General features: G+C 35.7%; 1 protein-coding gene across 4 annotated transcripts in view; it reads left to right on the forward strand.

The window, feature by feature from the left end:
- tna (Zinc finger MIZ domain-containing protein tonalli) overlaps positions 1-16,899 on the forward strand; it is a 321,122-nt gene extending 304,223 nt beyond the window's left edge. For all 4 annotated transcript variants that reach the window (XM_083142081.1, XM_083142082.1, XM_083142080.1 and 1 more), the window contains 3 exons: positions 1,824-2,023; positions 3,440-3,796; positions 11,047-16,899. In XM_083142081.1, coding sequence (XP_082998207.1) covers positions 1,824-2,023; positions 3,440-3,796; positions 11,047-11,217 — 728 coding nt within the window. In that variant the 3' untranslated portion in view covers positions 11,218-16,899. The remainder of the gene's footprint in view (positions 1-1,823; positions 2,024-3,439; positions 3,797-11,046) is intronic.
- Positions 16,900-17,757: the final 858 nt, after the last annotated feature.

Below are 17,757 nucleotides of genomic sequence, written 5' to 3' on the forward strand. Positions count from 1 at the left end.
AGGGTTCGACGTGCTGACCCCACGTCACCCCATTACCGGTTGAAGATCTCCACACCTCTAAGTAGGATTGTAGGAGGGAGACTGGCAGTCAGGAGATAGGCTAAGGCCCTTCGAGGGCTGTCGAGCATGGGTTTTGTTATTATTAAATCACGCTAATCATGCAGTTTTTAAGAGTGGTGCTATTTTTTTTGTGACGGACTGTGTATATATAGAATAATAATTTCCTTGTAGGCAATATATTACAAGACTGACCACAAATCACATTAAAGATCAGTTGGACCTTCAACCAATGCCAGCGAAGCCTTTTTCCAATTTTCCTCTCCTCTCAAAATAATGCTTTGATAGTCCAAATTCTAAAAAATAACATATGCCTAGAATTCTTTGTAGATAATTCACATGAATTTTTGTATGGTTTGCTTTCACTGTTATCTACATATTCTCAATAGTTTCGTGCCTATGTAAATCGATTAAACTCTTGATAATATCTAGGCAAGAGTGAAAACAAACCACGCTAAGATTCATGCAAATGCTCTAGAGGGAATTCTAAGTGATTAAGATTTTGGAATATCATAGTGGTTTCTTGAAAGCAGACGAAATTTCAACAACTGCTTCACTGAAGTTGCTGAAAATCCGAGCCAAGTAAAGTCTTTAACTCGCTAGCAGAGGTTCCAGGTTCAAATCCTGGTTTGGGCATTGGTTTCTTTATGAGTACATTAATTTTATCATTATTCTTCTTAATTGAAGTGTGTTCAGGAAAAGGCACTTAAGTCACAAAATGCAATTTTTTGTTGCTTTCATTTAAGTCGCACTGACTCAAATTAAATATTATAGCTATCATTTTATATTGGACATGCGTAAAGATTCTAAACAGTGATTTAGAGGCATGTATATTTCGTTTTTGACGAAAACACGAAATTTGAAATAACGCGTTGTAATGTTAAATTTTCATGTTTCTGAAAGGTGTGAGGTGCATGTTCCTGCCCTGTTTTGTCACGAAATTATGCGAAATGAACTGCAAAATGCGAAATAGACTCTTAAAAACGAAATTTAGAGTTTATTTACAGACGTGACACTTTCTGAAGTGAGAATTATCCTGTGAGTTATGCAATTCATGGAAAATTGATTAATTCTGCTGTAAATATTTGAGAAACAAAAATGGATCCCTTTATACAGGAATAAACTGGTAACGACATAAATGTGCTATTAGAAGGGCTATGTTTATTTTGTGTAATAAGTGCAGTTTTTAAATTAATTTTAGGATTATATTCAAGTTATTAGAACCAAATGTCATTTTATATACCGCTTTTTCACCGCTATAACAGCGAAATTTTATTTTATTTACTGTTATTGAACAAGAAATTGACTCTGTTTTTGTACCGAAATGTTGCTCTTTTATTTACCAAAAATATGTGCCTCTAGTGATAGTGCAACATGTATGTAACATTTGCTATTATAATAAACATAAATAACTGTCTGCTGGAAAATTGAATTTTTTGTCTTAAGTGCTTTTCCTGAACACCGCATAATTGTCCAATTACTCAACAGAGGAAGGGGGAAAACACATAAAGTAAGAAAATACTTATCTGAACTTCACTGATTTTCAGGTAATTTGATAAGTAAGCATATACATTGCCACCTAATAAAAAACAGTTTTATGCAGGTTTCCAAAGGGAATACAGAAAGAAAATCAATAGAACACATTGCTAATGCTAAAAGCTCCAAAAAATTTGGGTCCCTCTTTTCGCATTAGGGTCTTTAACCTAGCAGTAGAAAGCTGTAAAATAGAAATAGACAAGTGTTTAATTGCTTTGTTTCCTCTGCAGGCATTGCCAGCGGTTCCATGATGAACAGTGCTCCACCGTACAATACAACCGGAGTGACCCGCTCTAACTCCTACGAGTTCAGTAGCGGCACACCAGGAAGCGGCGATTATACCTCGGGCGGTGGTCCTCTGTCGCATCTCAGCGATTCGGTGAACTCCTTAGACCCTCTCAATGCAATGGAGAAAACTCTGAATGAGCAGGTATGGAATATTCTACAGTTAATCAGTATGTTATATTTGTTCATCATGCATGCCCAAGATACGGAAGCTTATCAAAAGGTTCTTCTTCTCTTTGGCGGCCTTGGAGAATGTGCCAAGCAATGGTAGTCCATTTCCCTTCAATTAGAAATGGAAAACATTGGCTTTATTTTGCATTTTTTGACAGTTTGTTGTTAGTCACTTTTCCATATTTTTTGGACTTGCTAATGCATTTTATAATTTTTTGAGCTTTCTAAATTTCATGTATTTTAGACACACAAAAAAATGTCTGTAAGAGAAAATCCATTGCAGACTTAACATTACAGGCGGCTGCACATAGAAACCACAGTAGCACAAAAAAAAAAAAAAAAATTGTGTTAAATTGTTCTCTCTCTTCCTCTTCTTTTTAATCAAGGGGTCCCGGGTTCGATAACCAGTGCAGGTACACGCGTAGTGTTTTGGTTCCCACTTTAAATTGTAGATCCAGTCCTGATTGGCCCATCTGTGCATAAAGTAGACTTTAAGAAACTCTTCCTCTCTTCTCTTTTTTTTCTCTCTCTCTCTCTCTCATCTTTCTTAGAGGAGAGAGGAGAGGGGAAGGAATAGAGGTGAGAGAGGGAGATAATTATAACTATGAGTTCAGCGCAATTTATCCACTGAAAATGCAAATGTTTTATCCAAATTGTAAACAAATTGAAACTTTTTTATGGCCTGTTTAGGATGCCATTCTTTCATCTACATTATTGTTTGTGCTATATTACCAAACACAGTAATATAATATTCCATGCAGCTTTGTTTTTACATAAAACTATAATTCAATTCATGACTCGAAATCTTACATGTTTACATAACTCCATACTTAACACTGAAACAACTAAACCAGTGAAAACTCCAAGATGATATTGCATTCCAAGTGGTCAATAATTAACGTGGTTCAGAACACAAGTGGCATAACTCCACTTTTCGAGGAAATGGGAGTTACGTGAAGAACTTGGAACTGTGAAGCATTTATCAACATTTCAGTGCTAGAAGCAGGTATCTCCTGAGCTGCAAATTCTTGCTCATAGAGGTACCACTGTGTTTGTGCTCAAACAGCTAAACATAGTTCTAATTTATTAAAATGTTCCTTTTTCTCAAAACTGTCTTGAATGGAATCATGCCACTGTGCTCTGAAACCCTCAATTCATCTTCTACAATTTGATACCTATATACAAGCAATATGTATTGATATTTTGAGGGTATTTTGGGCTTATCCCCAAAATTTGACATTGTAATTATTCTGTTTCAAACTTTTATGGCCATTATTTTGAAAACTCACAAATTGGACATTTGCATTCTCAGTGGAGGATAAGGAATGAAAATGCTGTCACTTTTGAGGTAATTCGTTCTTTTTAATGTATTTTGCTTAATTTCTTACAGATGCCACACACACCACACACACCTCATACTCCACACACCCCTCACACACCAAGTGGACCTGTGGGAACACCCGGAACCGCCAACACACCAGGCGGAGGAAACAGCGGACCTCCCAGCGTACCACCCACGTCTGGAGACGGGAGTGGTAGTAACGGTAGTGCGGTTCCCGTCACCAACAGCGGGAGCACCAGCAATAACACCACAACCACCACAAGTTCCACGAGCAGCAGTGCCAACCCCACCAGCAACCCACCTCCAACGACCACCGACACCACGACCCCAGATATTCCATCGGACCTCAACTTCGATCCGGCTGCGGTCATAGACGGAGAAGGCCAGGGCCAGGAAGCCTTGAATGTAAGTATTGAAAGTTATCAAAGGAATTTGAATGTTGACCTGCAGGAAATTCATGTCGTTAGTGCTTTGCAATTTATGGGATAAGTAGGGCCACATATTTATGGTGAATCAATATTTTGTTACAAAAACTGGGCACATTTCAGGATCAAGAGCAGCTAAAATGGCATTTTGGTGTTAAAATGGTGAATATGTCCTACATTTGAATTAAAAAAGTATATTTATCACCAGGAAACAGATTTATATGTAAATACACACTTATGGAGTTACATTTTGTAGTATATTTGGGGGAGAGGTGGATCCGTGATGACCTAACTCAGATGGTTGTTCACTGCTTTAAAAATGATTGTATTGGACAAATTGCATCTTTTTTATAATAAAATAATAGAATACTAATTGAACTTAAAACAAGACATTACATAAAATTAGTATTACCACTTTAATTAATTGTGCGTGAATTCAACGTGAATTTTTCTCTTTAGATGTGAAAAATTGCAACTTTTATTAATGCGAACGAATTCATACATTTACAAATGCTTCGAAGCAAGTTTTTTCACAGTTAGCTTTTATTTTTATCGAGCAAGGAAAAGAAAAGAAAGCTGTGTGGAAAATAAGAGAATTCTCTCAAATCGCTTTACTGTGTTAGTGTCCTTTGTAGAACAATTTATCTGACAGGCGGAAAGATTATTGCAAGTAAGATATCGTAAATTTGAGTTTGAAATTCTTATACAATTAACAAGTTTTAATAGATTTAGTATATTTCGTAACATTTGTGATTTGTATTTCGAGGCTGAGTATGTGAAATGGTAAACGTAAACTCCACATATTAAATTGAGTATTTTAAATAGCATATATACCTATACCATTTAATTTAATTGAATTAGAATTTTTGGATACATTGGACTCTCACAGACCCTTTATATTCTTAATATATTCGTGTGTGTGGGTGGTGAGAGGCGGTAATACGTAAGGTTGAAATAGAAAACATCTGTTGCACCCTTGAATTTTTGGAAAGTTTGCCTCGAAAACCGGGAATTATACTTGAATTTTATCATGGTCCTAGAATGGCCACCCTGAGAATCTTTGTCCACCTCACAGGAAGTTACTGGTGCAAACTTCATACTTGCAACTGCTGCAGGTTCACAGTGGTCTCCTCTCCTAGATGAAGAGCCACTAACAAGGGAGGTTATCTAAGTGTCCCCCTTCGATTTCCATGAAACTTGTATCGAGGGGACCAAAGGAAGAAATACGTGTTTTTTTTGTTTCGGATAAAAAACTGTTTTAGGGGAAAAACCTGCCTCAAATGTCAAGATGAGGACAAATTGACGTGGGGATCTGACCCCTGTGCCCCCTCCGATTTCCATTAAATTTGGCAGGTGTATAGATGGGCCCTATGCCCCCTGTTTCTTCCTATGCCATATTTACGTGGTTTTGGGGTCAGATCCCCACTTCAGTTTCTCCTCATGACATTTGAGGGGGGGGGGGGGTTGCCCCCTAAAATCGTTTTTTTTTAGCTGAAACGCAAAAACACGTACTTCTTCCTTTGGGACCCTCTATACAACTGCCAAGTTTCATGGAAATTGGAGGGGCGCACTTAGATATCCTCCCTTGTAAGAGTTGAATGGCTTTGTAGCCAGGATTCCATCCGAAAACAACAGCCTCTCTGTTTGGTATGCTACATGTATGGTTCCTTTGATCACCTGGGTTCTTGACCTCAATAATCTTTTATTGAAAGCCTTTGAGGTAGAAATGAAGGTTCGTTCCTAAAAAAAATATTATAAAAATAAATACACAAACAGGGCTTGTAGGCATTGGCAAAAATTCATGGCTCACATACACTCTTTCCCAGCTGTGTCTGGATTGTTGTTGATTTGTTGTTTTAAGTCCACTTTATGCACAGTAAGACTAATCGGAACTGGACCTACAGTTTAAAGTGGGATCCGAACCACTTGTGCCTCCACCGGTATCGAACCCGGGACCCCTTGATTGCAAGGCGACAACACTACCACTGCGCCATCGGGGAGGCCCCAGCTGTGTCTGGAGAAAGCAAATGGAAACAAGTGTCTGTGCAAGTAGTGAGGCAAGATTAGCCCACCAATGAATATGCGTGTGTGTGTGGGGGGGGGGGGGAGGGGGAAGTGACTGCAGTTACCAGCCTTCGCAGCAGCGTGTACTGCTTCATATTGCCCACTCGATTCCCCCCTTCTCTGCCATTATGTGTGGCTTTGCTCCAGAGATACTTGAATAGAGTATAGGCATTTTAGGTCCTGTTCACATGAAACACAAAGATTGTCAAACTTAGGCTTTTCGTCTTGTACTTTGCATTGTGCTCTAAATAAATTTAAAAAATGATATTTTTGATTTTGTTTGTCATACAGGGAGAACTCTGTAATATGTACATTGTGACAGACTAATTTTTTTAAAATTTACCAAATATTATTGAATGTGGGAAGTAATTGTCTGTACATGGTGACACATTTTTGTAGAGGGGGCAGGCTGATGATAAAACTTGAATACTGTAGTTGATAAAAATAATAATAGTGGTTGCGATTATTATACATTAGCTATTATAAAGTAATAAAAATAAGCCCATTTTATTCCTTCTTATATCCTTGAGGAACTTTTCTACTTGCTCTGCCAAATGAGTGATTATCCATTACAACAGTTTTTCATTATTATTATTATTATATTTTGTACACCCAACAGCAAACGAAATAGTAGGCAAAATGCCAATATTTTTCATTCATTCTGTTTTCTAGAATGTGATGATTAAAAATTTAAATAAAAACATCAATAAGCAGAGGATAATATCTGCTTTCGATCAACAAATGCAGGAAGTAGAAAAGATGGACAATTTGCCAACTGTAACAGTTTATTCAAGGAAAAGCTTTACAGGTTAGGAGAGGGGGGATTTTAGTCCAATTTTATGTTGAAATTTCAATTTTTGGAATTTTTAAAAGTGTGGAACCTTTTAAACATTTGTATTTGAAATGAATGGTGCCAGTTTCAAGGAGGGAGGGGGGGGGTTGATGGGCTCATTTGACCCCCCACCCCCACCTTTCATGATTGTATCTGCTAATGTCAGGCATGAATGTGCCGGAACCTCTCATGGCTCGAAGCATTGGCTGATTCAGATGCAAATCATGTCAGTGGAGGTGTTCATCTGAGTGTGTTCTATTCAAGAGAAAGAGAAATCCCAGCTCTGGGAAGCATCAGGATGACAGAGAATATGTTACCTCCAGCCTGAAAACTTCAGAAACCTCGTTATGCAGTTCCTGAACGGAACGTGTTGTTTTTGGATGAACACCACTACCCAGATTGTGTCTGAACCAGCCAACGTTTCAAGGCAGACTTGCAGGTACCTAAGCATGGGATATTCCTACTCATCCGGGGTTATCAACTGACAATATTCATCTGAAATTCTTGCTAGCCAGTCCCCGTGGCAGAGTGGTAGCACATCGCGCTACGATGCCAGGGGTCCTGAGTTCAAATCATAATTCATCCCCATCTTTACAAATCAGCCAAAAGTGGCACAAAAGGCGAAGTAAAATAAAGCAAATCAATCAAAAAATCAGTATGCTGACCAAGGCAGTAATTTATTTTATTATAAAACATAAACTAAACTTAACGTTTCAACCTTATAGCAACATTCCAGAACAACTTTCTAATAGTCTGGAGGGAGTAATGTTTGTGTATACGAGGGTCACTATTTATATTTTGAGCCTTGGCAACACTGATTGAAGTTAGGTGCGATTTGACGTTTGCATGGAATCGTCTGGCATTATTGACCATAACGTACTTCAAATGTTTTGTCAATATCTTCATTTGTGTTGTTTATGTTGCCTTGGAGATTGCGCGACAACAATAAAATGGAATTAACTCGTGAACATTTTCGTGCGATGATTTTTTACGATTTTCGACGTGGATTATCAAGACAAGAGTGCATTGATCAACTTACTTCCACATTTGGCGATGAAGCCCCATCCTTTGCCACTGTGAAACGCTGGTATAACGAATTTAATCGTGACCGCCATTCGCTCACTGACGAGATTCGCGAAGGTTGTCCAAAATCAGTTGTTGTTCAAGAAAACATTGATGCTGTACAAAACCTAATACCACAAGATCGTCATGTGACATACTGTGAGATTGAGGCAACCGTAGGCATTAGTTCCATCAGCATATATAAAATATTACATGATCATTTAGCTGTGAGAAAGGTATGTTCTCATTGGATCCCACACAATTTGACAAAAACTCAAAAAGACGCTCGCGTCAATTGGTGCAAACATGCTCAATGAATACAATCGTGGTGCTTCAAAATACGTATATAAGATTGTAACAGGTGACGAATCATGGATATATGAATATCAGCCGGAATGTAAACAGCAGTCGACTGTATGGGTGTTTCAAGATGAACCCAATCCAACAAAAGTTGTTCGCGCTCGAAGCACATCGAAACAAATGGTCGCCTGTTTTTTCGGGAAAACTGGTCATGTGGCAACTGTGCCTTTAGAGGAACGTAGAACGGTCAACTCTGAATGGTACACAACAATTTGTTTGCCAGAGGTCTTCGGTCAAATACGGAAAACAAACAAACGCCGTCGGATCATTCTTCATCAAGACAATGCCAGCTGTCAAACATCTCGTCTAACAACCGACTTTATGAACAGTCAAAAAATCGAATTGATGGGTCATCCGCCGTACAGTACAGATTTGGCACCCAATGACTTCTTCTTGTTCCCGAATGTCAAGAATGAATTGCGTGGACAACAATTTTCGTCGGCGGAAGATGCCGTTGATGCGTTCAAAAACCATATTATGGAGGTGTCTCAAGAAGATTGGAAAAACTGCTTTGACAAATGGTTCGAACGAATGCAAAAGTGTATTGACCATAAAGGAGAATACTTCGAAAAACAATAAAGCAGTTTTCAGTGCCAAATACCTGTTTTTTCATTGTTAGGCTCAAAATATAAATAGTGACCCTCGTATATAATGCCCTGTTTTTGTATCTTGTTACTTTCGTACTTGATACAGAGTCTGAAGAAGACCTTGCTAGAAGGTTGAAATGTTACGTTTAGTTTATGTTTTATAATCAAATAAATTACTGCCTTGGTCAGCATACTGATTTTTTCATACAATGTAAACAAGGCTTAATGGTGTTAAAATCAATCAATCAAATTCTTGCTCATAGAGACACAATGTTTGTGCTCCAACAGCTAAACATAGTACTAAGTTATTTAAATGTGCCTTTTTCTCAAAACTGTCTGGAATGGAGTTACGTCATTTGCACTCTCATGTCACTCAACCCTTTAACTGTCTTTCAAGGATGAAATACACTGTGAACTATACTGTGCATCCATGCAGAACTTTGTGAAATAATTGAAAATAACTTCCTAAAAAATCAGTTCCAACATATTAAACTAACGAACAGGCATAGACCATGTGACCTGCAATTTAATATACTAGCACAATGGAAGTGTAAGACTTTTTCATATATTTGGAAGAAAAGTGTGCTAAAGTAAAAATGTGAATGTTAACACTGGAAAAAAAAAAAAAAAAAAAAAAAAAAAAAAAAAAAAAAAAAATTAACATCGCATGGGGAATAACGAAAATTGGTTCCAACCCATGACATATTTAAGGGTTATTACTACTTATAATAATATGAATAAAATATTACCAGGAACTTCACTTTTCGTCAACTGGATCTAACATCCTTCTTTTCTATTCAATCTATATGATACTAATTTTCTTGCCACAGCAGTTGTTTTGTGTTTACAAATTTTGCCAACCTTAACTATACTCAAGCTAAATACCATATTTTTACCTATGTAATGAAAAACATAATATTTGGAATATTTTAATTAATTTAATATAATTATTTCCATACTATGGGAAGGAGAGACGTGGTAATAGATAATATAGGTACTCATGTTTTCCGTGAAGCTGTTTTAAGTAATTTTCTATTAATTTTGGTAGCCACTGCCACCATCCTCGTTGGAATTCTTTGTGTCGTTGCTTGGTGCTTTTCTTCCTAAATTGCCTGTATGTCTGCGTATGTGTCGTCTGCTGTTCATCCACCCCAGACTAAACTTCATTATAGAACATGAAAAGCAGGGCAAAATCAATTTCTTGGACCTCACCATCAGCCACGGGATCAACAAATTCATAACCACAGTTTTCAGAAAACCAGATGCAGGTAACCCATATATCCACACACTATCAAACCATCCACCCAAGCAAAAGACAAACGTATGGCTAAACTTGTACCGTAGAGCCTTCTACTGTTCCAGAGAAGAATGAAGACCTGAGGGACGAGATAGCAACCATCACGGTACTGGCACTAAAACATGGATATACTGAATGTCAACTCAGCAAAGCTGAAATCCAGGTCAGACAACCTGCACCATCAACACAACCAGATCCCAGTAACAAAATTAAGTGGTTTGCCTTCCTCTACCATCCTACCACATCCAAGTAACACACAAACCAACCTCCAAAATAGCTGACCAACTAAACAAACATAAATGATACTTCCTTCCCCCCTTTAACAACCCAGATGTCTATGATGCTGAATGCAAGTGCAAGGCTCATTACATCGGCAGATCCATCGGACCCATCAATCAGTGAGACAATTGAGCAGCACTTATCAAATGCAAAAATGGCCCAACCCACCACCGGACTTTCAAAACACATCAAATTCTACAACCATGAAATCGAAAAAGTACATGTCAAATACAAAGCAAACACAAAAATCAAAGAAACACACGCCATCATGCACTACAACCATGAACTCAACATAGATAGTGGTCAGGCACACCACACTTGGCTTCGCTTACTGCAGAAATTAACACCGGTGAACAGCAGACGACACACACACAGCACACCTTGCGGCGATTTAGGAAGAAACAGCAGAAATGCACCAAGCAACGACACAACGAATTTCAACGAGGATGGTCGCAGTGGCTACTGAAATTAATAGAAAATTACTTAAAACAGCTTCACGGAAAACTTGAGTACCTATATTATAATTATTTTAATTTAAACATTATTATTATTATTATTTCCCTCCCTTAAAATTTATTTCTTGATACGTGCCTGGTTCCAACATATCAAACTCTAACGAACAGCTGTAGATGGACTACAATTTAATATACTAGTGTAGAAGCACAATGGAAGTATAAGTTTCAGTATTTTTGGCAGAAAAATGTGGTAGAATAAAGGTCTTCTACCAATGCATCTTTTTCTCTTTTCAGTTATTACCCGATAACGTAGTGGATCCTATGGAGCTGCTGTCGTACCTGGATCCACCAGACCTTGCAACTCCCCCCTCCAGCGGGGGCAGCAGTAACGGGGGCAACAATGGGACTCCGGGCAGCGGGAACCCAGCGAGTACAAGTGACGACATTCTGGCACTTTTCGAGTGAACTCAAGTTTTTTGAAGTGCAAGTCAATCAAGCGTTTGCGTACTTTGACCGTGCAGGTCAGAAGAAGTGAATAAGAGTGAATCAAAACGAATGCGAAAATAAGAAGGGTAAGGGAACTGAAAAAGAAACTGGAACGATATGGAATTGTATCGCGGAAAAAAGAAAAAAATAAGACCCTCTTATTATGTCGGTAGTGGAGTTGTGCGTACGCAAGAATAAATGAGCAGATTTTTCTGTTTTCATATGACCAAAGTAGTTTTACAAAAAAAAAATGAAACGAACATTTGAATAATGCAGTTTTTCTTTTTTTTTAATCTATGCATATTGAACTGCTCACTCGAAGAGCTTTTATTATTTAAATGAAGAAAAAAAATCATATGCACAAGAAATTTGCAGTACCTTCACATGATACAAGCGAACTGCATCTGTATGTATTGTAAATATATAGAGAAAGCAAGCAACAGAACAGTGGCAGAACTTTGTGGCCAGTTAGAACCCTATTTTATCCAAACACTGGAATTGTAACATACAAAAAACCTTGCATGAGTTTGTGTCTCTATGTACTTGGCTTTAAGTATTAGTGCAGTGCACAAAGTATGTAGATGATGCATTATATTTAAGTGAGTAATATCCTTATGAGTATTTAACCACTATCTTGTGAGGTGAAAAAAAATGGCAAGACGAGAGCATTTTTGTTTTTAATGAACATCTTGTCACTATTCAGGTACAAATAAATTTGTAGAAAGACTGTGCCAATTGTTAGACGAACATTGTGCTTGAAAATGGTGCAGAGTCCAATGTTGGTGGATAAATGCTTCACTATTTGGTAGAGAAGAAAATTAAAAAAACTGGGATCAGCTTTTTAGAGAGATTAGAGGCTATAAAATATGAACATGTTTGCTGAAAATGTCTTGAATTCGATGTAATATTCACGGAAGCCATTTTAAGTTTTTTTTTTCTCCCTATTTATTTTTGTTCAGTGACACTTTGTTCACTGAATCTCTTATAGTAATAAACAAGTACAAAGGATTAGTGCAAGGCTGTATGTCGGTCTTGAAAGATGTGGCACCAAACCTCATGGTTCTTGCATACAAGTGTGGCAAAAACAATGAAAATGGTATATTTTAAATTTTTTATTTAATTCAAAGCAGTTTTGTAAAATTACTAAAAATTGTCAGAGTTTTTATATTGGAAAATTAACCATCAGGCTTGATGCCATGTCAAAAATATAATTTGGACATTTTTATTTTTGTTGTATTAATTTTTTTTTCTAGATCATGTGTATTAAATCTCTTCCCGTTTTCTTTCTATATCTTATGTGAGTACGAGGGGATAATTGCTTTTCCCCTTTGTACAGAAAGTTTGAAAACTTGGTATAAAAAGCTGATGAGTATTGTGAAAATCTGACATGATCCATTGCAATGTTCAAGGGGACATTATATGTATGAAACTGAATGTGATGTGTAGAATACATCATTTCTGAGGACTCCAGTGTCAAATTTGCGGTTTCTCAGTCATTGTAAATACTATGTGCAATTTGCGATTTATCAGTTTTTTCCCGTCTTAACCGAATTTTCCTTTCTGTGGAAGTTACGTCAGGCTCGCAGCATACAAAAAAAAGGTAAAGATGTGTAAAATTCAGATGTTTCACTGGGTATTATTTCTTGTAAACTCTACTCAGATAATAATCTCACTGTTTAAAATGGTTGAATATGGGAGTGGCATCATTGTCACGGAAAATATTAGAAATAAGGTTTCATTTGTGGCAGACTTCAAATTTATATGCCGAGCACATTATTCTGACTAAGGATCCAGGTAATTGATATCCAGATTTCAAATTGTCTGTTTCTGATGCAACAGATAATATGAATATCCAAATAGTACAGATATTCAGGTAATCTGTGTGTGCAGATCACAATTTTATTTTTTAAGTTCAGTAAGTTATCCTGGTAAGACTGGTTTCGGAAATTAAAGAAAAATGAAAATACCGAACTTCATAATGGAGAGATTTGTTTTCGGAAAAGAAAAAGGTAAACATTTATTAAAGAATATGTGTCGAACCTGTAAACTGAAAATTAACAGATTTGTTAAGAATCGTTATGGAAGATACGGATATGACAAATAAAAACAAATGCAGAGAGGCCTTAAAATGGATAAATGCACACATTTAGATATTTTGGATAATCTTATTATCAAGACAAAATTATCTGGATAACATTTTATCTGGGTTTAGCCATTCCAAATTCTGACATGCTGCCTACTCGGTATTATTGGAGAATGTGCAAATTCTCCAGTACTGCTTTTTATGCATAATTGTTTTTCAATTTTCCTTACCAGAATCACAAATAATAAGTGGCTGCATTGCAGAAATTATGTTCATTTTTTAAAAAACATTAATTACACTATTGTATGTAAGAGGCATGTTCATATAAGTGTATTCTAGATTATGTACCACTTCACTTGTTCCTGCCCAAATAACAATATTTATGTGCTTTTTTTTTTTTAAAAAAAAATGGCTCTAATATTTTATACATGTTTTCTCAGTATGAAAATTCATGGTGATGAGTTTTGAAGTCCACTTTATGAACAGATAGGCTAATCCGGACTGGACCTATGGTTTAAAAGTGGGATCCAAATGACTATGCAGCTCCAGGAAAGCTCATTATTAATCAGGGAATGGTAAAAATTAGAAATTGCCATTTTTGTCCAGTTCTTACAATTTCCCAGTTTAAAGGAAACAAAACTTTACACATTTACTTTTGTGCACACATGTAGATTATAACACAGCGTAGGCACATTGTATAGTGGTTCAGATTTCACTTTAAACCGTAGGTCCAGTTCCGATTAGCCTATCTGTGCATAAAGTGAACTTAAAAGCTCAAAGAAACTTGTAGATTACGGCTAAAATATTTATATTTTGAATTCCATAGCAATAATAGCTGGTTCAAACATTTTTGTATGAAGCGACTTGCATTTCATTGAAGCTATAGTTGTAGAGGAAGGATAAAGATTGCATTACTCGCAGCCTTTGACGCAAATGTGTGTGCGTTAACTGAACAAGTCCAGTGGTTAAATAAGAGAGGCAATGGCTGAGGGTAGAATGTAGGCAGGGAATCAGGGTGCGTGAAAATTGGTTTTGTTCCACTCGGAAAGGATTTAGATGTGTTTTGTAAGAATCAAAGCCAGCCCTAGGGAGGAGCAACTTGGCCACTTGCCTGAGGCCCACACTAGATAAAAAACAATAATTTTTGTATAATTTATTACAAGTTTATAGGATGCCGTTCAGTTCAGCAACTAATCTGATTTTTCGTTACTAAAAATATCCAAAATTAGCAAATTCTAAACAAACCTTAAAATCAGATTCAAATATTTCTATCAAAATCTATTCGTTTAATTATAGAACAAAATCATGAAGTGAAAATATTATTTTATATGAAATTTAAATGAAAATTCACTACAGCATTAAAATTCAATGAAGCAAACGAGAGAATTATGATAATGTTATTGGATATGATTAACAATTGCCACTTTGACAGGCAAAATAGTAGTTTGATATTGAACACACTTGGTTTCGTAAATAAATATAATGCACGTTGTACCAGTGGCACATTGGAAATGAAAACAAGCGTTTATTCGAGTCCCATTAATTCTTGGTTTAAAAATGTTCAGCGTATTGTTTTTAAGTAATAACGTGAACCATATTGTTTATTAATTGGAAAATTAATTGTATTGCAATCCTAGAGGATGCTACTTCAGACTAAGGGACAAAAATGTGATTTCTTCAAACCTCTGAAAAATTTTTGTTACAGGCTCATGTATATTATTTGCCCCCGGCCTCATACCCACCTAGGGCCAGCCATGGTAATAACAACCATAAATAGATAAAATGAAGCGATATTAAAGAACAAAATGCACACAACACAACTGAAATTCTGGTCTAAATCATGTAGAGTAGCTTTGTGCATATTTCTACGTGGTTCCCCTTTTGCATATGCTGCAGTATTCAACTGAGAAATATAGTCAGGACAATACTTTCAAATCAATTATCCTTTGTATATGTTGCATAGATTATATGTTATTTCATTTTTAATAATTCTTTTTTTTCTAAATTACTTCAATCTGATTTTGTTCACAATTTATAAGTGACATTACTTTCATCAATTCTTCATATGGACTTTGTTTCAAAATCATGTACTTAAATTATTCTGGAAAACAAAATTGTTATATAGCAAGTCACTACAAAGTCCGAGAGACAGGAATGGAACATTTCCCGCTGTTATTGACTCTGAAGCAGGTTTAACAAATAAGTCATCCATCATTCTATAAATAATCATTAGCATCCATCCTATCCCATCTGAGCATCGAAGGTAGATTCCAACATAAAAATTTCCCTGTCCAAGCTATTCCACAACGTAAGGCAATAGAAAATTCATAGAAGTACAAATTCATTTTTTAATTTTAACATGTTATTAATCATTACAGAACAGTGAAAAAAGACAATGCAATGTAGTTTTCCATTAGTAGTAATAACGAATAATTACTTGTTTTGTTAAAAATGTGTGAATTTTATATAAAGCAAGGAAATAATATTAACTGTTGTGAATAATAATTTGCTAACCAATGTTTGTACTTGTGCATGAGGATATATATGTATAAATAATAACGAATAAATATGTATAGTTTATATATATATATATTGAGTTAGAATTTGACTGAGGTATTAGTTAGAGTCCATTGTGAATTATTTTTTAGACCTGGAGTCCTCATGTAAGTAAACTTGATAAAAATGAAGAAAAACAAAACTATTTTTGGAAAACTTTATATTTTTTATAGTAATTTTAAATAATAAAAAAATGGGTCATGTCATGAATGGGACACAAGCATTTATTGTCAAAATTCTTAAGTTATTGTCATCCATAGAGGCCATACTGTTTTTGTTTTCTTTTAACCAGGGACTTTTTTTTTTAAGCATACAGAAAATTTTGGAAAAACCTTTTAAAATATATAAAAATTGGCAAAATTTATCACTGCCATGTTTTTAATTTGAATGCTTAGTAAATCTGTATTCCAATACATATCAAACCTTTATATTTTTTCAATTTCTGCATACGCCATGCATTTCGACATGGAATGTGATTACGAGGGGCACAGTACTAGCATAGTAATATGCTTATTCAATCGTGAACTGTGGTGAATTTTTTCATTTTGGGGTGACGTGTTTTTTAATTCACTTTTTTGCATATAAACTTTTAAATCAAAGAATACAAAAAAAGTAAAATATATATAGGATTAGAAGCTGGATCTTTTTGAAAATTCTGTGCGGAAGAAGAGTAAATAGTTTTAATTGTAATAACTTGAAATATACACTGTTATTACTCCCTGGTTAAAAAAAATGGCAATTTTCGGACCAAGCTGTTGTCAAAACAACCCAGAAGAGGGCAGCTTTGGCTTTTGAAACATGTAGGCATAGCTTTAAAAACCACTGTATTTTCAGTGTTGTCATCTTGAGTACGTAGAAAAGATTTTAAAGTAAAATTACAAAAAAAAAAAACAGAAGATCCCTTGTAAAATAGCCTTTGCAAGTTAGATAGATAGGTCTTCCTTTATATATAATGTTTACTCAAATATTGTATATAGTTTCCTTGTAGATGTATTCTGCAAAAATGTACTACTACACTTTAAAACAAATGTGTTGCTTTTATTTTCATTGCCGATTTACCTTTTGCATCTTGTGTTTTGTAATACATCATCTACAAATTCATATTTGAGATTTGACTGCATCTCTTCTGAGCATCAACCAGGCCAAGTCTTTTTTATCAGAGTTCGGAAGATGCGTCTAGTCTTATTGTTGCTATTTTCCGACTTTATGGACCTGGAGTCTGTTAGCTCTTATAGCTTTCCAATTTTTCCCAGGATGTGGCGTCACTAGAACTGTTGGGATTACGAGACATTTCCAGTCAGTTTTTAGAGAAACTGGTATGTTGAAAAATAATTTGGATAACCAAAATTGATATTGGAAGCAGAAAGAGGTTTTCGAACAAAAAAAAAAAAAAAAAAAAAAAAAGTGTTGAAAACTGGAAAATAGTTTGAAAAATGAAGGCTGAAAATTGAGAAATGTTGAAAGCTCGAAAGTGGTTTTGAAAACTGCAAAATGGAGAACAGTTTTGAAAATTAAAAACTGAACATGAAAGCTGGTTTTGAAAAATTAAGGCTGAAAGTTGATTTTGAAAACTGCAAAATGGAAACCAATTTTAAAAATTGTTAACTAAAAACAAATGTTTTGAAAACCCAAAAATACAAAATTATTTGTAAAACAAAGATGTGAGGTAAACTGAAAACTTATGTTGTACTATCAAAATCAATTCCTGAATTGCAGTTTTCAAAATGTAGTTGTTTAATGAGTATGCAGGGGGATTTCTGGGTATGCATATCTGAGGTATGAATTTTGTCGTACCTTGCTCTCAAGGATCACCCAGTAGTGTACAACTGAACAAATTTGTGTAAGTCAGTACCACCTGGCGATGTTTGGCTTTAATGCAA

Source organism: Lepisma saccharinum, chromosome 20 (assembly GCF_977018435.1).
Source record: "Lepisma saccharinum chromosome 20, izLepSacc3.1, whole genome shotgun sequence".
NCBI classification, from domain to species: domain Eukaryota; kingdom Metazoa; phylum Arthropoda; class Insecta; order Zygentoma; family Lepismatidae; genus Lepisma; species Lepisma saccharinum.